This window comes from Thalia democratica, chromosome 3 (assembly GCF_965202585.1).
Source record: "Thalia democratica chromosome 3, ktThaDemo2.hap1.1, whole genome shotgun sequence".
NCBI lineage: Eukaryota > Metazoa > Chordata > Thaliacea > Salpida > Salpidae > Thalia > Thalia democratica.
The window spans coordinates 25,688,434-25,714,709 of record NC_139167.1 but is presented as its reverse complement, the minus strand read 5'-3'; the positions used below and the strand labels follow the sequence as shown (position 1 = coordinate 25,714,709).

General features: G+C 26.8%; 1 protein-coding gene across 6 annotated transcripts in view; it reads left to right on the top strand.

The window, feature by feature from the left end:
* LOC145831733 (protein lap4-like) overlaps positions 1-26,276 on the top strand; it is a 97,342-nt gene that overhangs the window by 37,551 nt on the left and 33,515 nt on the right. For all 6 annotated transcript variants that reach the window (XM_082939053.1, XM_082939051.1, XM_082939055.1 and 3 more), the window contains exons 19-28: positions 565-684; positions 2,216-2,377; positions 5,282-5,455; positions 5,809-5,963; positions 6,145-6,442; positions 10,202-10,312; positions 13,148-13,327; positions 13,664-13,780; positions 17,235-17,319; positions 17,544-17,674. In XM_082939053.1, coding sequence (XP_082795179.1) covers positions 565-684; positions 2,216-2,377; positions 5,282-5,455; positions 5,809-5,963; positions 6,145-6,442; positions 10,202-10,312; positions 13,148-13,327; positions 13,664-13,780; positions 17,235-17,319; positions 17,544-17,674 — 1,533 coding nt within the window. The remainder of the gene's footprint in view (positions 1-564; positions 685-2,215; positions 2,378-5,281; positions 5,456-5,808; positions 5,964-6,144; positions 6,443-10,201; positions 10,313-13,147; positions 13,328-13,663; positions 13,781-17,234; positions 17,320-17,543; positions 17,675-26,276) is intronic.

Genomic DNA, 26,276 nt, shown 5'->3' with positions numbered 1-26,276 from the left:
ACGTTTGCAAACACGAAAACACTTTAAACAGTACAAAAAGATTTTAATGCCAACAGAAAACCAAATTTTAAAACATTGTCCATACAACAGCAGCTGTATTTTTACAGACCAGTGTACCGTAAACATTACTACTACTTCGTACGACCACAAAAACATACACAAAAATAAAACTTTATTTTGTGGTTGTTTTGGTGTTAATGTTTTCCGATCGTTTATGCTTGATTGTATTTTTTTTTGCGCGTTGAAAAGCTTACAGTTATTTAGTTACAAAAGCCTAAAAATCAGTGGCACATGACAAAAAAGATGCTAAAAAGCGGATGTTATAAGCGGGACTCATAAAAAATTAACGTTAACATGTTTATGACGTCATAGCGTACAAATTACCCAAGTATATGGTGACAGCTTAAATGTTAACGAAGTAGACCGTAGGCGTGGAATGAGTTTATGTTATATTTAGTTACAAAACTACTTATGACATCACAGCATTTAAAAACTGTTAACTAGTAATAAAAATAATTTTTCAAATCATTTAAATATCATAAGTTTACCATGACGTCACAACAGGTCGATGACGTCATCATGGAAGGAGCGATGCACTCGTTCGCGGTGGAAGTTCTGAAGAGGAGCGGTGACGTGGTGAAGCTGATGGTCGAGAGGTGGAGTAGGAGGGAAATCGAAGGAGAGGTGACGTAATAATAAAAGTATAAATAATAGTATGAGTATAATAAAACATAACAGTGTAAAATTTATATTTATAACACTGTGGCCAAATTGACGATTAAAATGTTGAGTAGGAGGGTTATTGAAGAATAGGTGACGTATTTATGATAAAAATAATAGTATAATAAATTATAAAAGTGTAAAATATATAGTTATAGCAATGATATTAACATAATAATCAAATTGTTGATTAAAAGGTTGAGTAGGAGGGGTGTTGAAGAATAGGTAATTTTTTGTAGAAATGAAATCAATAAAGTAAATATAATAAACTAAGTATTTAAAAAATAACTGATCAATCAACAAGATGTGATGGTTCAAATATAATAACTACTTGTTGTATAATTATAATTAAACAAATAATATCAAGGCATTAAAACTATAAGATTAGAAGTTTCTGTCGTCATCTGACGTCATAGCTCAGACCGGGTTAGGGCTCATAGTGCTTAGATTTTTTTCAAAAAAATATCTTGCATCTTTTTCGAACATTGATATAGGTTGTAAGCTCCAATTGTTTGCAGCAGATAAGTGTGCAATGTTGGGAACAATCTCAAACGAGCAGAGATAAGAGCACTTGTACTTTTATACTTGTACTTTTGTTTACACTCTGTAAAGTTCAAAGTGTTTTTGAAGCTAGATTGGTTTCTGTAATTTTGTTTAACTTTTTGGTATATAAAAAATTAAAAACTGTTTCAAGGTTTATAATTACATAATTAACATTCAAAGTAAACAAACTTGGAACAAACGTATATTAAAGCTAATTGTTTTTAGCAAATATATATATTTTTTAAAGTTAACTGAAGCAAATAAGTAAATTTTTTTTTTTTTGAATATTTTTGTATTATGTTAATGTCATTGGTCGATTAAAAACCAAGTAACATAAAGCAATTATCTCAAAACTCAAAACAAAATAGTTTACTAAAGTTTCAACGTAATTAAACTTAAAAATAACAAACACAAAAGTTTTGAAATTATTATACAATCAATTTAGAACAAGTAAGGTTGTTTAAATTTGCACTAATTTTCAAAAAACTTGCCAGCATCAACGTGTATACGTGGTTTACATGAACAAAACTAGTGTCAAATTCAAAAACATTGAAAATTTTATTTATTTTCTAGACAAGTATTAAGTTGTAAACAACATGCAGCAAATTAATAAAGACTCTGTGGGCTGTTACTTTTTAAAGTTGCTCTAAAAGTTGCTTAATGTGTAAACTTAACAAGTAAACCAATATACTTGTTTTTTTTTAATTATTCTAGTTAAAAATTTACAGCAAACAAGTATCGAAGTCGAAACTGTAAACTTTTCATTAAACTAACAAAAAAATTTCAATATACAAATAATAGAAAACCAACGAAAAAAAAAAAGGAAAATCCGCTGTTCAGTGAAACATTGTGTTTCTTAAAATAATAAAACTTTAATTTTTATTATCCCTCTTGGATAGATCACTCTGTCAAATTTGTTTTTAAGTCAATGGTCGAATATACATTTTAACAGCAAACCAACGAAGAAGGTATGGAGAACTCGGTGGGGGAGTCGGTGACGTCATCGGTGGCGTCATCAGTGACGAACGAGGTCAGCCAAGCAGAACACGCGAGCGAAGCCAAGCAGAAAGACGTGTTCTCGTCACCCGAACCCAGCAGCGACACTAGAGGGAAGGTGGGTGACGTAACAAGTTGTTTTAGTAATTAACAGTATTGAAAGTCTTGTAAACAGCCTTGTGAAATATAACTGTAGTATATTAGTTAAACATGTTAAATTAAGTATATAAGAGTATTAAATACAAAAAACGTGTATTCATCACCTGAACCTAGCAGTGACACTAGAGCAGGGCTTCCCAAAGTGGGCCAATGGGCAGTAAAGGAGCCACAGGAGGGCCATGAGGTCATAATTTGAAACTTACACTATGTATTCTTGAGTTTTTGATGAAAAGCAAAAAAGGTCCTGGGTGTTTTTGATAGTAGTTTTTTGAGCAATCCTTTTGAAGGGGGCCACAGCTTTAATTTTTTTAAAGGGGGCCATTTAAAAAGTTTTTAGGTAACCCTGCACTAGAGGAAAGGTTGGTGACGTAATTGAAAATAACAGTAAAGAGTAGTAGTTTACCGAGTAAAAGTAAGTAATTAATAGTGAATTAATAGTGAAGTGATACCGGAAATAAGGTTTGCAAATTTTGTACAATAGCGTTTTTGAATTAAAAGGTGTTAGTGACAAACATGTAAAACTAAACATCAAAATAATGAAAACAACACTTATTAACTTATAGACAAATGAAAGTAAGTAGGCAATAAATAAAAATACGTGTTCTCATTACTTGAGCCCACCACTAGAGTTGGTTGATGATGCAATTAAGTCTAACAGTAAGAACTGTGTAAAACTTCTTATTTAAAGTCAGAGAAAACCGTCCCTTGTTTAAAGTTTAATCATTCAAAACTAAAACAATAAACTAACATTAAAAAAAAATAATGTTATATGTAATAACTATATGAATTTACTGTAACTCAACCAACTAGATCTGCTAAGTTAAATAAAAAAAGAAATTCTAACCTTAATATTAATATTAATTGTATAAGTATTTATAAACTTGTATACTAGGAGAAAAAATCTAGTAGATAGTTTAAAAGTGTTTTCAAGAGCAAGAAAAACTAAAGCCTTTTTTACCAATAAAATATACATAAATTGATAGAAATAAACTAAAAAATATGACTTAACCAAAGGTAAAATTTATAATATCAACCAACTTACTTTGTAGTTCATTAGAAAAAGTTATAGCTAAAATTATCGCAGTTTCTTAGACTACTGAAAAAAGTGTACCAGAAAAATATGTATAGTCAGTATTTAAAATTATTTTAAATAAACTTTAAAAAAATATTGTTATTTAATGTTTAGTAAAAATAACTTTTAAATAAAAAGTTATACAAAATAAAGCAAGTATAGTTAAGCTGGTAAATTATTAGAAAAATAGTTAAAATAAAAAAAATCATCAAGAAAGTCTTAAAGCTTTTTCCGCATAAAGATGCTGTCGAGCTTTCATTTGGCCATTAGAAGTTTCAAGCTGTATTTCGCAAAAAAGTAGAAATACAAACATATTGAAATTGAATTAGTGTTTCGATTTTTTCGTAACTTAATTAACATTGGTGTAACTGTTTTTAGAATGTATAAACTTTTCTTCATTCTTTTGTTTACTGGTCTGGTTTACGGTGGTTTTATTTTAGTCTCTTTTAAAATACAATATAAGTATTAATCTAATTAAAATTTCAAGCTTTCTGAATCTGGATAAATACACACCGTTTTTTTATTTAAATTATTTTTACAAATTAAAAAAAAAAATAAATAACTAATAAAGTTTGATAAGAACTCTTTTTAACAAAAGTTTTTCTTCAAAAACAAAAATTAAAAAAATGTGGTGTGTTAAATAATAAAGAAAAAAAAAAGTTTTTTAATTAAATATTTTTTAATCTTTAAGTTAAACTGGAGTTCTACCGTAAATAATTATTTTTGTAGATTCTATGTAAACTAAGATTTTAATAGTATTTTTCAAACTTGTATTCAAACGAACTTTCTAAAATATTCAAAAAATAAATTAGTTTTGTTGGTAAATAAACAGACCTTTTTTAATTTTGAATATTTTTTTTTGTTATCTTTAAGCAAAACTTGGGTTTTGAAAAACTCATTTTACTTTGAAAACTTTTGTCGAAATTTCAGTTTTTATTTATCGTTTGTAAATTCTACTTTCATTTTATCTTTATTAAACTTAAAATATGTATTTTTTGCACTACCTTGAAACTTGAATTATTAACTTTACAAGGTTTTTTATTTGTTTGTAACACGAATTAAGCTTTGGTTTGGTGTAAAAAATTTAAATTAGAAAATTAAATAATTTTATACCTACATATATATATATTTTCAGTTTTTAAAGTTTTTATTTATTATTTAAGATTAAGAAAAATTTTATTAACTGGATGAGCTGAAAAAACACTGCTTTCATAAGAAAATTAATATTAAAATATAAAAACTAAAGCTTAACGTAAAGCACTGAAAGCTTTTTCAATAAAATACTTTAACTACTCTGACTAACTAGAACACTACAAAAACTAAAAAAATTGTCTACTATAATATATTTTATTGTAATTAATAAATTCTTAATTTTGGTAATTTCAGATAGGAAAAAAAATTGAACATCTGCAAATAGAACTGTACTAAAAAGTCAAGTAAAAAAATAAGTTAATAATTGTAATACTTGTATTTATTCGAAATAAAAATCATGGACCAAAAAGTAAAAAAAAAGACAAAATCTTACGTTGTGCACTGAAAAAAGTCATAAGTAAAAAAAAGAAACTGACACCAAAAACTAGCGATTTGCGTTCTGAGAACAATTTATTTAATAATTATTATTACTGCAAGTTTGTCGTCCCACACTGACCTGGGAAACTTATTCTAAAACACACATGAAAAAGAGGCGAAAAAAAAACACGAAAAAAATCACGCTGTTTAAAATAAAATACGTACATCAACAAAATTAGTTACAATCTAATCATTAATTCAACTGATTCAACATCCTCTCAGATCCTCACGTGCAACATGACGAAGCGCGATGACGAGGACCTGGGTCTCAGCGTGGCGGGCGGAAAGGGAAACCCCCTCAATCCGAACAACTGCGAGGCCATTTTCGTCAGCAGGGTCGTGGAAGGAGGGATGGCCGAAGTGAGCGGGCTGAGGGTGAAGGATGAGCTTTTGTCGGTTCGTTTAATTTTTAACTTTTAGATCAACTTGAAATTTTTACAGCTTCGTTTGTTAAATCTGCTTGAGATTTTTTAATGTGAGTTCAAGCTTCTCAATTTGTTCTCACATAAAAGAAGTCATAGAAGACTTTTATCAGAAAAGTTGTCGTAAAAATTTAGGAGAAAGCATAAATTAACTAATCAGTCAAAAAAGAAGACATAAATATATTTAGTTATTCAAATACACAGCGTAAGAAAAACACTTCAATATATACAAAACTGACTTTGGTTTTTATTTAAAAACTGTCATCTAAGGGATGCATTTAAACAACTTATATTATACTATATATATTTTAATCACAACTTCTACAGATCAACGGAGTAGACATGACGTCATCGCTGACGCACGAGGAAGCGGCCACCTTCCTGCGTCACATTGAAGGAGAAATCGTCATTGTCGTCAGACGTCACAATCGACCTGACGAAGAAGAGAGTCCCGGCAAGCCTGAAAGTCCGGTCAAACCGAGGTTGGTGTTAGCATGTTTTGTGAAACTTCAACAAACATTGTTTGAAAACATAGTTAAATACTTTTTAAAATTTAAAAATGTAAGAATTTAATAAATTAGTTTACCTGTGAGCATAGACTGGTAAAAAATATTGAAATCGAAAAAGAGCTATGAGTAAAACTATTATAACACCATCTTACAGCGACGTCAAACTCGAAGATCCGTCGCAAGATGAACCCGACCAACCGGCACCCAAATGTCCCGTTAAAACCGCACTTGAATCGCCACCGGTGGCGGCAAAGAGGACCTCCATTATAAGCCAATCGGACAACAGAAACTCTCTGATAATCAGCCAACCGGAAAAGAGGACCTCATTGATCAGCCAATCGGGAAACTGCAACAACTCAAACTCGGTATCGAGGGGTTCAAGTTTCCAAGGGGGTTCCTTGTTGCTGGAAAACCCCAGATTGGTGAGCCCGAGTGGGTGCGGAATGTTGGAGGTTTGTCATTTGTTTAAAAACAAATCGTACTTGATGTTCTCAGGAAAATTTTACATTACTCAAAACAGAAACATCTTTAATTAAGCTAAGTTTTTATTGACAAATATATTCTAAGTGTGTGTGAGATTTTTTTTTTGTGTATATTAAAGCAAAATACATTAAACTGAACTATCAAAACTAAATAGAAAGTTTCTGAGTAAGCTGCTGTACACACATATATATCTACAGGTAAGAAAACGTTTTAAATACTTACTTTAACCATACAAACAACTGCGTGTTTTGTCAAGTAAATACTGAAAACTTTAAATAACCCGACAAAAATAAACTACAAACCAAGCAGAATTCTTGTCTTTAAGTTATAAAGCAGCTAAAGAAAACTAGAAATTAAAGTTTCCACTTGGTTATGCGAGTTGTTTTACAAACTGTCTGTATTTAATTTCAACTTACAATTTATTTTGCCTTACTGACATACATAACGTTTTAAACCTTTCAAACAAGTCATTTTTTAAGCTGTAGGAAAACAAGCAGTTATAACGTACAATCACACAAGTATGGAAAAATAATGTTTGCATGTAAATTGATTTTGAAAACGTGGTGTAAAAGTTTTCTGTGACACCTTTCACCTGGAAAAGTGAATTTTTGTCTTAGTGCTCATAAACTTCTAGCAGAAGAACCATATTTAGTATGTAAATAATATCGATTTAATTCGCAAGAACAGTTTTCTTTTCCTGAATAACGACACATACAACTTATGTTGAATCTTAAAATAAGCTATACTTTTCATAATCTTATATGTGTGATGATCATCTTGCTCAGCAGTTTCTCAAAGCAGTTATTCTGCTAAAGCTTTTACCGCGCTTGTATCATCAAAAATATGTTTAGCTTGTAAATTATCTTTTGATATATCGAGAGATTTTCAAAAAGTTTTATTTAATCCATAATCATAAACCGGAAAACTTATTTCACCTGGCATAATATGTAAATTTTCGTTACAAATTTACGAGATTTATTTGAGGTTCACTGCGGAATTTTATTTTTATCTAACAAATTATTCACGAAATTATATTTCCTTAAAACAAAGAGCTTACTTGTAAAATCTACCAACAGTTATAGAATACCAAGTTTTAGCTCAAAAATTCTGAACTCAGTATTTAAATTTCGTTACACATACATGTGTTAAACTGACTTTTTACACAAAATATTTTCATTCCAAACCCTTAGACGCGTGCGTTGAGTCAAGTTGTTCATTGTTTTGTAAAAAGATTATAAAATCGATAGCTGCCGTCTATAGGTGATTCCAGACATGATTATTACCCAGACATGAATGAGAGAATTATGAAACTCTTCCAAACTTTTATGTAGTTCATAATGAACTTTGTAGTTTTTCTCATTTTTGACAGACACTAATTTTGAAACTTAATTCAAAATATTTTCAAACAAGTAGTATTAGTAATATGTGATAATATGAACTAGAAATAATATGAACAAATCTTATATTTAACATTTTCTGCAATAGTTCATTATTAACTTATAATTACATATACGTTAGAGTGAGAGGTGTTATGAAACTTTTCCAAACTTTTATAAACATGAAGTGTGTGTTAACATTGGCTGATCCGAAATTTGTTGTAGTTTTAACAACTTTGACAATTTTAATTTTTGAGCTGTTAATGTAGGAGGTATCAACAGAATCACGCTAAATTTTACGTACATTAGATAAATAAGAAAAAATATATCAACTCATCATTACATGATGTTTAATAAAAGTTTTGTAAGTTTTTAGTATTATTGACTGATTTAAAAAATCTGAACTAAAAAACAATCTACCGGTATAATAGCATAAAACTGATAAACGTAACGTACAACTCGAAACCAGTCACAACCTAACTTTATGTTTACTTTAATTTCAACGGGCTAATACTGTATAATATACACATGCAAAAAAAAAAAAAAAACTTTACAACATGTTATGTCTACAATGGCTGTGTTTTTATCTTAAAAAAACTATAACAGTATCAACTATAACAGTATCAACTATAATAACTTAGTCTCATATATGATTTGAAACTTTATACAGTTTCACCAAAACGGATTGAATATAATCCATAAATGGTAGAATAATAAATACTTTACCGCTAGACACAAGTGGAATTACAAAAGTATTTCGAATTTTTTTGAAAATACACTTGAACCTACATTTGTGTCACAAAACGTTATATAAAAACTGTTGAAAGTTTTTTGTTGATAAACTGACAATATGCAAGTTTATAATCGATTTTTTTAACCAAGCTTTGCTGAATTTAAAACGTTATTTCCAGTTTTTACTTTGTTTAATTTATTCGCACCAATATTTTATATCAAACTTTATATAGCTTAGAAAAGGTTATTAGCTAATAAAACAAGCAACTATATTAATTCTTAGTTGTAACTATGCGCCCATTAGTTATGTTGGCTTAATTTTGTGTAAAGTTTTAAGATAAATTTTAAATTTTTGGTAAATACGTATTTGTGTTTTTTTTTTGTAAAAAAGACTTTCTTAAAAAAAGTTTTTGCATTAAATTTTACAAGAGCATGAGAATATTTTAAGCACCATTAAACCTTTTACAAAGAAACCTATGAAAGATTACTAACACTTAATATATTTAACTTCTTAAAACGCCAGACTAAAACATTGGTAGTGAGCTGTAAAAACTAAAACTTAAGTAAACGTTTAAAGCAATCTTTAACAAAAAACAAAGTAAAAAATTGAAACTTATTCATTTCGTTAGATGAAATTTGTTTCATTTAAAAAGTACCTGAATGAAAATATCTTTTAATTTCATCACTTAAATTGTTTCACTGTACTTTTCGTAATTTTTAAAACTTCTGTATAAAATAATACTTAACAAAATGCTGAGAAAAGTAGTATTGTTTTAAATTATTATAAAGACTCATTGTAATGTAAAAATATTGTAACTTACATATTAATTCAGTACTAAAATAAATCTACTTACCAAAAGTGTTTACATACTTAGATTTCGAGTAAATCAACAGTAATCAAAAATATGGGAAACAACTTTCTTTATACTAAATGCAAAACTAAATAATTTCATACCAAAAATAAGTGTTATTTTTATAACCTTAAAACAAAAATTACCGATATTAACTTAATTACTAGTTGTTAAATTAAAAAACAAATTTCTAAAAAGCTGTTACTTTTTGTTTTGAAACAAATATTTCATTCTAAAATACGTGACTAAAAAAGTATAAAATTTCCAAACAGACAAAAAGGCAAAAAACAACTAAAGTTTAAAAATTAAATAAATAAAAAAATAAGGAAATGTTGTTTTAGAATACAACCTTAATGACTAATAATAAATAAAATGTTTCAAAAATAATCTTAATAGGTTGTTATTTTAGTTTTAGAATTACTGCATACAACAAGGGATTTTTACAGTTTTCAAACTAGTAAGCACAAAAGCACTTAACTATTTATAAGTTTACTCACAAAAGTCTTTTGCTTTTTGTTTATGTTTGCAACTTAAAGTATACTGTTTAAATTAAAATATTTTTCTAAAAAGGAGGTCGTTATAAACAGAACAAATAACGTAATCCTATTATCAATCAGAAAAACTGACAAACTTTGTTAACAAAATCTTTTCAAGCGGAAGGTTATGTTAGACAGAACAAATAATCTTAAAATATATTTGTATATCTATTACTTGAAAGTTTTGGTCGATTCAAATTATTTTTTAATAATAAATTAATTTTTCCAAACAGGAGGTCATCTTGGACAGGACGGTGGGTCAGCTCGGAATGTCCATTGTTGGGGGGTCGGACCACGACTGTCACCCCTTTGGCGCTAACGAACCCGGAATCATCGTTTCTAAGGTAACTATAAATTTAACACTCAGTTTCATTTGTATTCGGTTAGATTGGCTTTTTTGTTATTAAAAGTAAAAAAAAACAACATAAAACTAACATCTTTAAGTAAATATTAATTAATTTTGGTATTATGAACACGATTGTCACCCCTTTGGTCCTAATGAACCCTGAATTATCGTTTCCAAGGTGACTACAAATTATAAATTTAACACTCAGTTTCATTTGTGTAATATTATATTAGAAAAAATATCAACGTATAATTAATATGTTTAAGTAAATATTAGTTAATTATAATTTTATTAACACGATTGTCACCCCTTTGGTGAATCCGCAATCATTGTTTCCAAGGCAACAAACTTGGTATGAGCTTAATACAAGTATAAAGTACTAATGTATACTTTATAATATTGTTAATGGATAAATTTTTGAAAATCGTACACTTTACTTCTTTACTAAGCTCATGAATTAGATCAATTTTAAAACATTTCTGAAGCAAATAACCATTAATTTGGTTTACTAAAGCCGAAATTTCCGAAGTTTTTTAAATAAATGTTAATTGAACTGTACCCATTTAAAAATCTATTAAATAAACTATAATTTAATTAACTTTTGTTTACAGTAAACAAAAGTTGTGCAAACTAATTGATTACAGGTGCATACTTCAAAGAAAAATTCAAAGTAATTAGATTAAGTTGTATTATTTTATTTTAATTTGTTTTAGTAGCAGTCATTTTTATTTTACCATGACTGTTATCAAGACATAAATTTAAACTTTAGTTGTCTATTCCTACAAGTTTCACTTTTGCCCTAGATTCGAAAGATATAGATTTTTTGAATTTAATAATATTCAGACTATTCTTGTACATCGGAAACATATATAATTATAAACTTTGACCTAATTTATTTAAATTTAAACATGTCATAGAAAACATGTTTAAATTTAAACAAGTTTTCAAAATACTAGTTTTAAACTTTCTATAGTTATAAGACGAGAAATAAAAAATTGAAACTCAAAATTATATCATTTGTGTTATTGATAATACGGTTTAAAGTGTGTTTAGTTTTTTACAGTTTTTAACTAAGTTGGTTTATGTTTTTGAAAATCACTTGTTTATTAAGTCGAAAGCAGATTTATTATTATCTACAATAAAGCTACATGTAATTTAAATAAAAAATCGATAACTTAGTCTGTAAAGTAATAAGTCAATTAAATTAAATTAAAATTAAAAAAAACATTTTAAACATTAGCACCAAACTTTGTATAGTTTTATAACATGAATTTCTTAAGATTCTTTAAAAATTTTAATTTAACTTTTTTGTATTATTGATATAGCCGTTTGAAACATATTTTGTAGTTAATACTTTTATAGAAACGAAATAACATTTTCAACTAAGTTTGGTTTATGTTTATAACAAAAAAATCTTTTATTTTTTAAGTTTTCGGCTGATATTCTTTTATCTATTTCAAAGCTACATGCAAAGTAGAACTTAAATAATAAAACGATAAATCAGTTTATAAAGCAATAAATTGATTGAATAAATATCTAATAAAAATTTAAATATTGTAAAATGTAGTCTATAAAACATGAAAATTAATTCTCACATTATATAAGTGATTTTTATTGCTGTATAAAATCGTAATAATATAATTTTTGTCTTAAAGTGTTTTGTAATAAAATTAGAATATATACTTTTACAATAGTAAATCATAAAACCATTAATATAATTCAACTTATCAATTTTAAAAACTTTAATAAAATTGAAATTATAATACTTAGCATGTGGTAGAGTAAAATTTTTAAAACTTTTGGAAGTATATAAAGTTAAAATTATAAGTTTTATTTGTATTAGTTTATAAACAATATACAAAGTTGAAAATTTAAACAGTTTAGTAATCAAAATTAATTAGCTGCAACATAATTAAATGAACTTTATGGATCCATCTAGTTAGGGGAAATTAATATGTTTTTACGTTAAATGCATGAAGTTTTATTCGGTAAAAATGTTTAAAGTTTTTATGGGGCAGTAAAACGTAGTTATATTGACGTGGGAAGTTTTAGAAGATTTTAATGTTTATTTTATAAAGTTTTTATCACCATTATACTGCTTTCTTGACTCTGTTACCCAACACTGTTTTTTATAGCATTGGGTTGTATAACAATTTGTGAAAGTAAAAAGAAATATTAATGACACATTTCAAATTAAGTTTGCTTCCCGCGACTGTTTCTAATGTGTATTAAAATGTTTTTATTAAACCCAGCAATTAAGAAGCAGATAAAACAAACAAATCGAACACATCATTAACACACACTAACAGCTAACTCGACACACAAAGTACTTTATGAATAGTTTAACTAACATATCTAGTTGTTTCTCATATTACCAACAATTTCAACCGCACAGTGCAGAATCAAATTCCGACCTTCGCGTAGGCGGCAGACTAATAAATAAATACAAAATCATGTACTTATAAATTGTATAAAGTCAATAAATAAGTTAAACAACAGTTTTATAAACAAATACACAACGATTATTTTTAAACTTTTTCAAAAAATATGATACACTCAGATCCAGATTCAAATAAAAAAAGAAAACATTAACAGTTTATATCTCGGAATCAAGTTAATTTTTAATATTTAAATGTTGATGTTAATAAAAACTTTTAAATTTCAATTATTTAAAAAATAATACTTCAGATATTCTTTCCTGAGGAGACAGAATGTTAAATAGAAAATAAAAACATGATTAATTTATATCTAAGAAATAAGTTAATTTTTTTACATTTTTTAATTGTTTATTTTAGTTTAAAAACAACTTTAAATTTTTAACAAATTTATTCAGATCCAACCGCACGGAGCAGCATCGAGCTCAAACCTGCGGGTGGGCGACCGGATCCTCACGTGCGACAACGTGGACCTCAGGCACGCGACCCACCACGTTGCGGTGGAGGCGCTGCTGAGCGGTAACAACGACAACATGGTCATGCTGGTCCGCCACGACCCCCCGCCCCCCGACATGAAGGTTTGGTTGTATTTGCGTTTTTATTCTGTAGGGTTTAATAAACGTTTTTTTGTATTTTAAATTTGATACGATGGTTGAACTAAAACGTAGTCTTATTCTAAAAAAAATTAAATAATTTTGAAATGTTTTCTTATTTGGTTTAAATTAACTCATTTAAAAAAAAAAAAGTAATTTTTTTGTATTTAAAAATGTATAGAAGTACTTCTGAATTAAACAATTTTTTTGTTGGTAACACAAATTCGTAGTAAAAAAAAATTAAGTTAGTTTCAAGGCTGAACTGTAAATTTTGTAAATTTTACATCTAAACTTTATCTTATCTTTAAGTAATTCATACAGGAAGTGCACATTGTTCGCGAACCTGGTGAGAAATTGGGTCTCAGCATCAGGGGAGGTTTGGGGGGATTTCCCGGTAACCCTGACAACAGTAAAGACATGGGAATATTCATCTCTAACGTTAGTTTATTATTTGTGTATCTTAAATATTATCTTTACTACTAAAATACAAAATCTCGATTTTTAAACTAACAGCAAAATATAAAAATTTTTGCTCTGCAGTTTACGACTGTTTTATGAAAGTTTACCCGAATTTTAAAAGAATTAAGTTTCTTTAAGTAACTATAGTCCTAGAAATCAAATGTTTTGAGGTCTTATTATTGTTTAATAAACTATGTACAACACAAAAGTATTTACAAAAACGAAGCTACTTAAAAATTCGTATGTTAATCTTTACTGAAGTAAGTAAATAGAGTAACATAAAAGTTTTATAAAATCAATTCATTTCGTGTAAGAATTTTTGTTGTTTTTATTTTAATGAGATACATTTATTTAACTTTATAACTATAATTTTTAACTCTTTTGAATCTTTATTTTAAAAATGTATACATGTCACGATTTTTTGTTATGGTAATATATGCTTATGAAAAAAACAACTACAAGCACAATAATTTATATATAATAATTTTGAGCTAAAAAAAGGGTTATATTTTATATTGTTATCAGTATTTGTCAGAATGAATTTAAGACTAAATTTACCTTACTTTTTTCAATTTTGTAAGGTTTTGTAAACAAAACGAAACAGAAATTCAGAATACGAGCGAAAATGTATTTGAACATGCCTACCTTGCAAAAACCTTACTAAAAATAAAAACTAAGCATTAAATAAATTGAAAATCTAAAACTAAGTTAAATAGGTGTTTACTATTTGTTTATACTTTTTTTAAAAAAATAGGACTCAGTATTTTTAAAGAAGTATACATAATAGTTAGAAAAACTAACTAGGTACGACTTTAATTTTTTATCAGCTAAAAAATGTTCTACAAACTTCAATACATAGCTAATATTAAACATTTTCATAACGTAAATTAGATTTTGAGGTTTTACGCTAAATTTAATTGTTTTAATGATCAAAATATGTAACGGAAGACTTTTATTTATATTTAAATGTTCAATGATTTCACGGTTGTCTTTAAGTTTTGTTTTAAAAAATTCCAAAAAGTGGTGGCAATTTTTATCAGAGAAGTTTATGTGTTTTTATTTTACGTTTTATGTAAAGTTGTAAGTTTTACGGTTAAAAATAAAGCAAGAAAAAAGAAATTGTACGTCACACAATGAAACAAAAGTACAGTTTAGAAGTTTTAAATAAAATTTTTTAAAAACAATTTACCCGAACATAATATTGTTTATTTTTATTATCCTATGACAATTTGTTTCGTTTTACGGAATTTTGCAGGAACATACTGAGCTCACTTTGTCAAAATAATTTTGTATCAAAATACATTTATGATCTAATGAAGTAATAAAACAAAAACATGTTCCGGACAAATTAAATAACGTTTATTGATCAAAATTCAAGCGGAAACGTGCATATTTTTATATATCGCGATGTATGAACCAATTTGTTTGGTTTTATGGTCATTTAAATAAACAAACGAGCTTATGTTATATTCGAAACAGAGGCCTTTTTAATGTAATTGATATTAAATTGCAAGTAAATTACAGATTGTAATATCTAATTGTGACGTTTTTGCCATTTTGTTGACAAACATTTAATTTGAAGTTTTTTATTGCAAGCACAGACCGTAATAACATGTCATTAGCTTTATGCAGAGTTTAAAGTTGCACTTTAATTGGCTGACGTTTTATTTAATGCAAATGTTGTGTTTTTTTTTACAAACTGTGTTTGTTTGTATAGCTGAAGAAAAATGTTTCATTTAAATCTTTACAAACTTTTTATCCGTTTTCAAAATTACCAAACTTTATTAAGTCCCACATAATAAGTCTGCACTAATTATCAAGTTTGATGATTACACTTTAAATATTTAAACTAATCAGCCACAGAAAACAGCAAATTGAAATTTATTTAATAAAGTAATAGCATTTTTTTATTCTTTTAGTGAATTTGATACAAACAAAAAATAATGATTCATAAAAAGTTATATGGCATTAATAGTTAAAGATTTTTAAATATAACTGTAAACACATCTAAATCTGTTTAGAGAAAAAATACCTAGTTTTTATTTTACACAAGCTTTAAATAAAAAAAAATTACAAATGTACACTAAGAAAAAAAAGTTTTTATAAGAAACGTGGTAAATTTTCAAACTGTTTTAAACTACTTAATAAAACGTCGAACAAACTGTTTTAAATCACAATTTTAATGCTCTTTTGTTTATTTTTCTATGAAATTTTTATGACGATCAAGTCTTAATGTACGTATGTAGAATTTTTATATACTTATAAAAAATTAAACTGTTTAAATAGTTATTGATAAATAATTTTCGTCAAGTATTCTTACTTTAACTGATTTAAACTTTTATTGGATATTCAAACTAAGATAGGTTTTCCTAATCAGTTTTCACTACTGTTAATTATTTTCTTATTTAGTACTTACATTATTAAATAAAACAAACTAAATTTTCGGAGGCGTATTCAAAAACACCTTAGTTTTAATTTACGCGATGGGCTAAACTTTATACAATTTTTCCGTCAACTTCTATCGGTTTTGGCTCGTGTAAGTTTTTCTTAACGGAAATAGGTTCAAGTGAACTGAGAAACGATATAAAGTTCAAACGTGATTTAAATTAAATTTTGATTGTGTATAATGGAAATAAAACAACGCTTAAAAGTACTTACAGTTTAATTTAATTTATTTTACAAGCTTTCAACCAAATTGTTTTTTGAAAGCTTTATTTTAGCTATTTATTTTGGAAATTTAAAATTATTTATAATGTGCGTTATAGTAGGTTTGAGTAAACTCAAAAATCTAATAAACATTATAGACATTTTTCATCGCACGATTTCATAAAACAAAATGGGTTATTTTGGTAAATGTAAATAAAACACATTTTAAAATTTACTTATTCTTTTTCTTGTGTCATATATTGAAATTTTGAAAGTTTTGTTAGTAGCATTCTGTTTAAATTCTTTAACGTTAAAGAAACTTAAACTGTGAATAATTAAAAAGTTTATGTGTTAACTTAAAAGTATAATAAAAGTTTTATATTTTCTACAGGTAATTTATAACTATTTCTTACTCTTCAACATATTAGCTTATTATTTGAGTATTGACTTTACTTCATCAAATAATACTGTAAAACAATTATAATGTTAAAATAAAAAAACATACCTGAAAAAGCATTTAAAAAATAATACTTTTATAGTTGTCTAACATTATATAATTTATTATTTTTCTAATTACAAGTAAAATTTTTATGACATTTACTCAAGTAAAATTATTTGAACTAAGAGAAAAAAAAACAATATTACCCAGTTTAACAGAAAAGTGAACGTCAAATATTGTAAATGTCAAATAAAAAGGAAAAAACAATTTGAATTCAAAATCTATTTTACCTATTCTAAAAGTTGTCATAGAAAAACTAAATACAAAACAAGTAATAATTTTGTACAGTTGAAACCGGAAGGGGCTGCGTACAAGTCGCAACAATTAAAAGTTGGAAACCGAATCTTGGAAGTTGACAACAAATCATTATTGGGTGAGCTTTTAAGAACAATAATAACTGTTATACTAGTATAAGTTTATGAATGAAAAACTTAATATTGATTTGAATTAATATATATAACTCTGCATTTAATTTAAAACCCAAAATTTATTTTTTTTATTAATTTTTTTTTTGATGTTTTTATTGTTTATGTTACAACATACACTAATTTGTATAACAAATACATAACAAACCAACAATCTATTGTTAAATGTCAGGACTAAGCCACAGGGAAGCGGTCAACGTTTTGAGGGGGGTGAAGAGTGACGTCACGTTTGTCGTTTGCCGGGGTTATGACGTCACTGCTGAAGGGGAATCACCGGATGCGAAGAAACTTCAAGACAACAAGGTTTGTTGATGTTTTGTTGTACTATAAATTTAAATTACTGTACTTTATTTAATTTTGAATTTTATTTTTTCTATCTTCGTGTTGCAAAAAAAATTTCTTGAGTTTGTGAACAATTAATACTTATCGTGTTTATTGTACTTTGGTTTTGGATGCTTCAAAACCTGAGCTGATTGGACCAAGAAGAAAGAAAAGAAAAAAATAAGAATAAAAAAAAGAAAATATATATTGAAAATTTTTTCGAAAACAATTTATCTAAACTTTATTATCCTTTTTGAAGCTTATCTGAAGGTACACCGCAAAAAAAAACATTAACTCGTGATGTTTTGCAATTTATACAATTTTTTTTGTTTATTTAATTTGGTAAACCAAAGACACCTTCTGTAAATGTTACCATACTCAGTAAAATTCGTTAATTCAATTATTTTTTTTTGTAAACATTTAATTTAATGCTACCGAGGAAATACCTTTATAAGGTTTGTGAAATTTCAAATTTTGTTTTTCTATGAGTAACATTTTAAAAACTTTACTGCTTTTTAAATATGCTTTTGTTTTTACAGGGTTCGTGCGCGTCAGGCTAAATCAGGCTAAGTCAGGCTAAATAAGTTTTTTTGAAAAAAGTTGAAAAACGTCAGGCTAAATCAGTTTTTTTATTTAAAAATTTGAAAATCTCAGTTTTTCTCAGTTCAAATGCTTGAAAAATTTTGATTGAAAAAAGTTGAGAAATCTTTTTAAGATTAAATTGAGATGTGAATTTATTTCTAAATAAAGATTTAGTTATCAAAGACAAAATCAGTCAGTATTTGTAAAAATAAATGCTTAAAACCTTTTGTTGAATCTCTTTAAATTAATAAGAATTTTCATTATTTTGTTTTGAGTAGATTATATACATCATAGTTATGAAAATTCCAAAAAAAAAAAAAAACAGTTTAAACATTACAGCTTAGTTCAACAACTTAACTGTTTGTTTGAATTTGTTTACATCAGCTATGTTTTTCAGAGCTTAGTTGGTTGAACTGTTTTAATTTCTAATTTAAAGGCTTTATACCAAACACTTTTTAGATTAAAACTCTTAGCAGTTTATTCATATATATTTTACTGTTTATTTAAAGTTATTAGAGATATTCACAACACTAAAACTTAGCTTTAAGACATAAGTACTAAGTTTTGTGGGAGTACAAGTTTTAGGTATAAATCATTTTTCTTTACAAGAACAAAATATTAAAGGTTTTTTTTAACTTAAGTGTAACCTTTTTAAATTTGATACGACATCAACAATCACTGTATTAATTTAGAGTTTAGGATTTATAATTATGTATCAATTATAACTATTAGTCAAAATACTATTATAAACATTTTTTACTTACTTTAACACTCGTGTATCCGTTTTATTTTAAATTTTATTAAAACACCACAATGCACGTTGTTTTATTATAAATCTTCTGGTTATAATGTTTTTACTTAGTGCTTAATTAAATTGAAAAATTGTGTTTAGTAAAATACACTGAATTTTTACACTAGTAATAGATTAGATATAACACTTATTTTAAAACTTATCACTGAATTTGTTATGTTAAGGTCATAGGGAGGTCAATCACCTTTTTCACAATTTAGTCTTATTTTATTGAGTTGTAACTAGGCTATGAGTTGCTTTTTGCAGTTTTTTAAGCTTAAAATATTTTTGAGATAAAGCTGGTTGAAGTTAGAGACTACAATAATACTAATCAAGACCCCCAATACCTAAAATGACTTCTAAAGGGGATTTTTCTTACTTTGAAAAAATGTCAGGCTAAATTGGTCTCAGTCAGGCTAAATGAAAAAAATTTCGCGCACGAACCCTGTATTAGTTCACCAAAAAAAACTCTCACCAAAAAAGACTGTATTTAGGAGATCATCAGTCTACAATACCAAAGTTTCCCAGCTTATTTTAGCAATAATATTTTCATCAATATTTGATAATAAAAATTTCATGCCGTTTACGTTCTAAAATATTCATACAGTGCCATTAAACTTCCAAAGTAGCGTTTTATTTAATCCCCATTTGTTGGCGGAAGAATATAAAGTTTTATTTTGATAGATAACTAAAAGCAATACCAGAGTATCACCGACTTATGTAAAAAAGCCACATGCAAATTAAAGGTAACACTGTTTTATGTGAAATATATGTCTATTACTTCATTGTGTACATATAATGCTGTAATAAACCGTTTTACAAAAGCTTTTACTCTTGAAGACGTGCCATGTAATTAATATTTCATAAAAGTCTACAGTATATATTTTATAAATAGTGTATAAAAGTCTATAGCATACCTTTAAGACTTATACAACGGCATAAACTATCATGCAATTTACCTTTACTCCATGTAACTGATAGTTTTTGGAAGTATTTAACAATATTTAATGAGCAAGAACTTACGCTGTGAAACATTCAATACGTCACTAAACTTTCAAAATAGTGTTTTATTGAAATCTCTTAATGTTGGCGACATATTATAAACGGTGTTACTATTTTTGATAACGACTAAAAACAACAAAAAAGTTTTACTAATTTACATATCAGAGTTAAGCAGTGAGTACAGGTATAACTCTTCTCTTTTATGTAGATTGTACTATTTACTACACTATAGAAGTTTAAAGCAGCAAAATCTGTTTCAAATCCGTTTACGTTTAGTAGACACGTCTTTCAATAAATATTTAATAAAAGTCTATAGTTTATTTTTTAAAATACAATCTGTAAAAAGTCTACAGCATACCTTTTATAGTTATACAACGGCGTACGCACTCATGCTATTTATAGATTATATTCAAAACTTCATCAATATTTTATAAGGAAATTTCACGCGCTTTACGATCCAGCACTTTTTACGTTGGTGTTTCGTACCTACATGCTCTCTTTTTAACGTAAAACTTCAATATTGCACTTTTAAATCGGCTAAACTTCGCTAGACTTTAGCAGCTTTTGAAGTCGTGCCAAAGCTAGTCAATAACTTTTAAACGCTTTGTAGTAAAGTTTAGTTGAAAAATTCTGCTCACTTAGATTGAACCCTCTTAGGTATACACGCAAAATGTATCACTATATTTGTACAAAAAGTAGAACAAGTAAGTACTAAGTATGAATAGCGTAGAATAAATAATTCTTATTAATCTGATTACTTTTTTTTCAGAAATTTTCTTCTTGACCATTTACAACTCTTACGGTCAGCCTGTTGGTTTATTTTTCATTTACTTTTTTGTTTTATTTGATGTTTATAGCTTTGCGGTTCTATTTTATCTTTTATGATGTGAATTTAATTTGGGGTTATGCTTTTTTGTTGCTTTGTTTAGTTATACTAAGGTAATGAGTTTTATTAAACTTTTACTCGCTTAAAAAAAAATTGATAAGCTTTAGAATGATCTTTTTGATAAAACATTATTTTCTTCAATGTTGTGTTATAAACCCAGCTTATTTGCAGCTTTTGGTAAAAACGTGATGAAAATGTTGATAAAATTTTGTAAATAAACTTTATCAAATGCAAACATTTAAGGCTTTGTCGAAAAAAAATCGTGCTCCACAAAAGCTTTGAAAACATTTTAATTTGTTATCAAACAGCTTTATCATAACTAACAAAAAGATACAATCAGTAAAGAATGAGTTTACAATTACTATAGATAAATAAAGCTATACACTCAAAAAAATTGTTTATGTAGAAACTCAAAGCATTTTTAATTCAAAGTGATTTTTTTGCGATTTTCTAACAAAATTGGCTATTAAAGGTTGTTCGTGAGTAGTTGAACCGATTATAACATGTTAAAGATTAACTATGAAACTTTCTTATCTATTGTACAAACAAAATACTATCAACACGTAAAATTTTTAACCTTTTAGCAATTTTTAAATAACTAGCTAAACATTTTTATCAAGATAAACATGTAAACAAATAATACTTAAGAATTAAAAAATTGAAAAAACGGAAAAGTTCCAATCAGAAACAACTATAGTTCAAGTTATGAGTTTAACTACTACAAAGTAAATGTGTTCATAAGGTACAGCTCAGTTGGTAAGTTTATTTGCGTAAAAACAACAAAGAGTTTTTTAAACGCCATGCAGCTAGCTAACAAGAACAGGATACACATAATGACGTAGCGATTCAATTTGCAAAGTTGAAAAGTTCAAGCAGTTCATGCGTAAAACGTTGTTAAGTTAAGTGTGAAAACACTGACACCTCTAACAAACGTGTATTGATTTTATTTTGTGCCAGGTTTGCCAAGTATAGTGTATAAGTAAATATATTCAAGTAGACTAAATGAAATTTTTAGGTCAGATTTGTTTGCAAGAATAGTTTTTGAGTATGTAAAGCTCAAATTGAAACTGACAGTATATAAACAATTTATAGTGGAAATATCGACACTATGTTTTTTATAATTACTCAGTAGAGTACAACACATAAGGACACTTCAAAAGCAATATGCAAAACTGCTATTTAAATGAAAATAGCTTAGAAATATCGAAAGTTCAAGTTTTAGTTGATAGTTCGAAAGTATAAAGTCATCTGTATAAATCTGTGTTAAAACACTGACTTTATCGGCATGTAAACACTCAGATTTTTATATTTACCTTTATTATATACATATGACTTCAGAAAACTAATCAAAATACATTTTGGATTTTAAGCTTGACAAGTTTAAAAAAATTTTTATACGAAATCCTCAAACTTTTGTTAAATACAGAGTAAACGTAGAAATATTATAAAAGTATAAATACTTTACTACTTCATATATATACTTAAATGACATTTTTTATACTACTTCACAACTTTTGTTTAAAAAAAAAGTTCGAGCTTTAAAATGTTCATAGCAAAGTAATTTGTCTAAATCAGTCTGAAAAGACTACAGACTTTGATATGCGCTTCCATTATTGCAGTACAGTCAGTATATTCGCAAGTATGCATATATATATATATATTTATCGATTTCGAAGGTCATACACAAGACTGCTTATGACATCATAGTAATTACTACTTCATTCAAAACTTCTCTTCCATCTATCACGATTTGCTTAGCAACAATTCTTTTTTGCTATTGCGTCACCACAACAACGTTGTCATGGGAAACATCTCGACCAGGACCCGTCACCCCGACAGAAACTTTCCTGATTACTTGTTCAGGAACCTTGATAGTCAGGAGTCAAGTGTGGACCCTGGAAAATGGACCAATGAGAAGCTTGGAATTTGTGAGGTGACTTTTTCTTTTTTTCTCGCTTTTTTTTTTTGGTACATCGCTTCTCTTTTGATTGAAGTTTTTACACTTTGCAAGATTCCGGTTTTTGTTATCATTCATTTGTGAATGTGTGAATGTAGATATATAGAGAGAAAAGTTTGTTTAGAAGTGTACAAGTGCCACTTGTACTTTTGTTAAGTGTGTTTAGACAGCAGAAGTTTTAATATTGAAGCAAAAATGTTGTTGTAGATGTTTATATGTTGCATCAGGTATTAATTTGTAGCAGTTTTTGTTTGTTTAAATTTTAAATATAATTTGTTCTATTATTTAGATAATTACTTTTACTGGTGTTTACATTTGCAAGTACATGTACTTTTGTTTGTATGTTTTTATACTTTTGCTTTTGTAGTTTAATGTTGATATGTATGTACAAAATGAAAGTTTCATTGTTGAGTTTGTCAGCTCTAATTTTATTGTTAGTGTTTGTAAGCTTATAGTTTTATAACTTTTTATTATGTAGTTTTTTCTTTTTAAAGTCTTTGTAAGGGCTTATAATACGCTAAAAGTAGGTATTTTTAAATGAAGTTTGTCGCTTTATGGTTTATTCTTTGTTTGGTTTGTAGTATGAACTCTAAATTTAATTTTAACAAAGACTTTGATTGTTTACACAAAAAATTGCTTTTTTTATTATTAGATAACTTATTTTTGTCAAGTTAGTTAATAAAAAAGTATAACAATACTACTCGAATGAAAACATATTTAAAGTGCATTGTATTTTTACTGAAAATGCGTTAATTTGTTAGAAAAGACTTTTTTATTTTGATAAAACTAGTTATAACAACATTTTATTTATGTTACATATCTATTACTAATATTTTTTGTTGTAATACTTATCATTACAAAAACACAACTTATAGATTTATCTACGTTCCATAATGGAACACATTGTATTTACTAAGCTGTCAATACTTCTTTCAATCCATTATTTCATATAAAAACAACATGAGATTTTCGTCCAAGGTAAGTTTTTAGTAAAGAAAACACGAAAGTAGCTTGTATGTCAAACAAAAGTACAAGTCAAGCAGACAAAAGGAAACTAGTTTCTCTGTGTACCAGATGGCCTTAATCAATAAAAACTAAAAGTAATGGTCAAAATTGAAATGATACTGTTTGAAACAAAAGTTACTACTAGTTTTGTTGTAGAATATACGAATGTTAAATATTTTTTTTTTGTAGTTTTAGTTTTATTTTGTTATAATTTTTATTATGTACTTTTGTATCCACTTTACTTTATTTTCGTTTGACTAAAAGTAATGATTAAAATTTAAATGACGAAAAATAAATAAAATTTTTGTTTTGATAGTTGTTTTGTAGTATAAAATGTTTAATATATAAACTTATTATTTTTGTTGTGTATTTATTGGTAGATTGAAAAATTTCAATAAACAAATAAACTTTAATAAAATTAAAAGTAATAGTCAAACTTGAAATGGTACTGTAAACTGTTGCTTTTGATATTGGTTTTGTAGTATGAAATATTTGATATATATATTTTGTTTGTATTGTTACTAGTTTAAAAAATTAAATAATCTTATGAATTTTAGTATAGCTAAATGCAGCGGTGAAGTTTGAAATGAAACTGGTGGAAATTAAAGTTTTTTTTTTGTGCGCGGTTTTGTAGTACGGCTTTATGAATTACTAAATATATAAACTTACTGTTTTAATTTTTTTGTTCCTAGCTTTGATAATTTGATTAAAAAGAACCAATTTTAGTTACATAGAACATTTTCAAAAAGTTTAAAGTACCTTTGTTACCGGTTAAAGACACCAAGTTATTTTATAAACTGGTTCTCATTATTGCTAATGATTTATTTAAGCTTTGAAAACAAGTTTTTATTACTTTTGTACGCTCAGTTGTAGTGAGATGAAAAGCCGCTAAAGCAACTGTTAAAAGCTGATGCTAAACTGAAACCTAGGCATAAATTCAAAACTTGTGGCTTTTTCAAAGCGATTTTCTACTACGGCTTATAAATAATTTAAAATATGAACTTACTTATTCTACTTCTGCTTTTTTCCTCAGTCGAAAAAGTACAAAGCGCGTGTTAAGCTTCATATGATAATTCGTATACTAAAAAAAAAACTGTAAAAGTCTATTAATTTTGCTAGAAGCAAACAGATTTAAGTAATTTCGTTATTACTTGAGCATTTTGTTCTTTAGTTATGTTAGTTTTAAATCAAACGGTTATGCTCGAAATATATCTAGCTTTTTTGAAATTGTGTGTCTTGAAAAACTTATTGTATAAACTAAGAAGAACATAAATTGATTTAGACCCATCATAAACTCAAAACAATAGGAAAATATTTTAATTCATCACAGAGAATATAATGATTAAAATAAATTAACAGACTTTTTTAATCCCCCAAGAGACAATTTCCTAATAAGCTAATGCTTTCAAGTTTAAGCAAATAAAACAAAACGTTATTGTTAGTCACAATGCATCAATTCGTCTTAATGAAAGAACAAAAGCTTTTTGAGGTTGAGTCATTAAAATGATATTTCGAATATACGTCATAGCACGCGCATATGTGCACATTGGAACGTAAATTATTGATGAAACATAAAATATTCCCATTTTACTGTTTTCAGAATCACATTAGTATTATAGCTGAAAATTATCATGCTGTTTCTTTAAATCAATAAACATTTTCCTAATACTTAATATACAACTATGATTTGACTATTAAAGTTTGTTTTATTGATTTCAATTACATTGCTTTTTTTATTTTGTTATAAAGGATTTACTTATTTGAATGTCATTTGTTACCTACGTCAAAGAAACGCAAAATTAATTATGGATGAAATAAACTAAGGATAAAAAAAAAGACTCGTTTTTTTGTGTTTTTTTTAGAGATAGATTACTTGTTAACTTGTAAATTCATCCATATGTAGCGAATACATTAGTTATTTACCAATATGTTTTTATTAGAACGTAATACTTTACAAATTTAAAATAGTTTGTTTGTTCTAAATTAGTGAAAAATATCTCAAGTCTTTTTTGCTTGTTGTCTTTTTTAAAATTTAAATGTTGTTAGTCTTTAACAACATATGATAATTGAAAACAAAATGGATTACTTATAAAACACTAATATTTATTTGTTTTTTTATCAAGTTAGTTTTAGACAAAGGTTAATGAAAAAAACAGTAAATTAAAGTAATTTTTTATGTCTATATTCACCATGCTTTATCTAATACACCAGGGCTTTTATTTTTATCAAAACTTTTATTTATTTTTTGATTTATTTTTATGTGATTTAGGTAGATAAAAATATTGTGATTAATATGTCTGATTCAACTTAAAATCTACCAAGCATAGGATATTAATGAGCAATCATTATTTTTGCTCTTGTT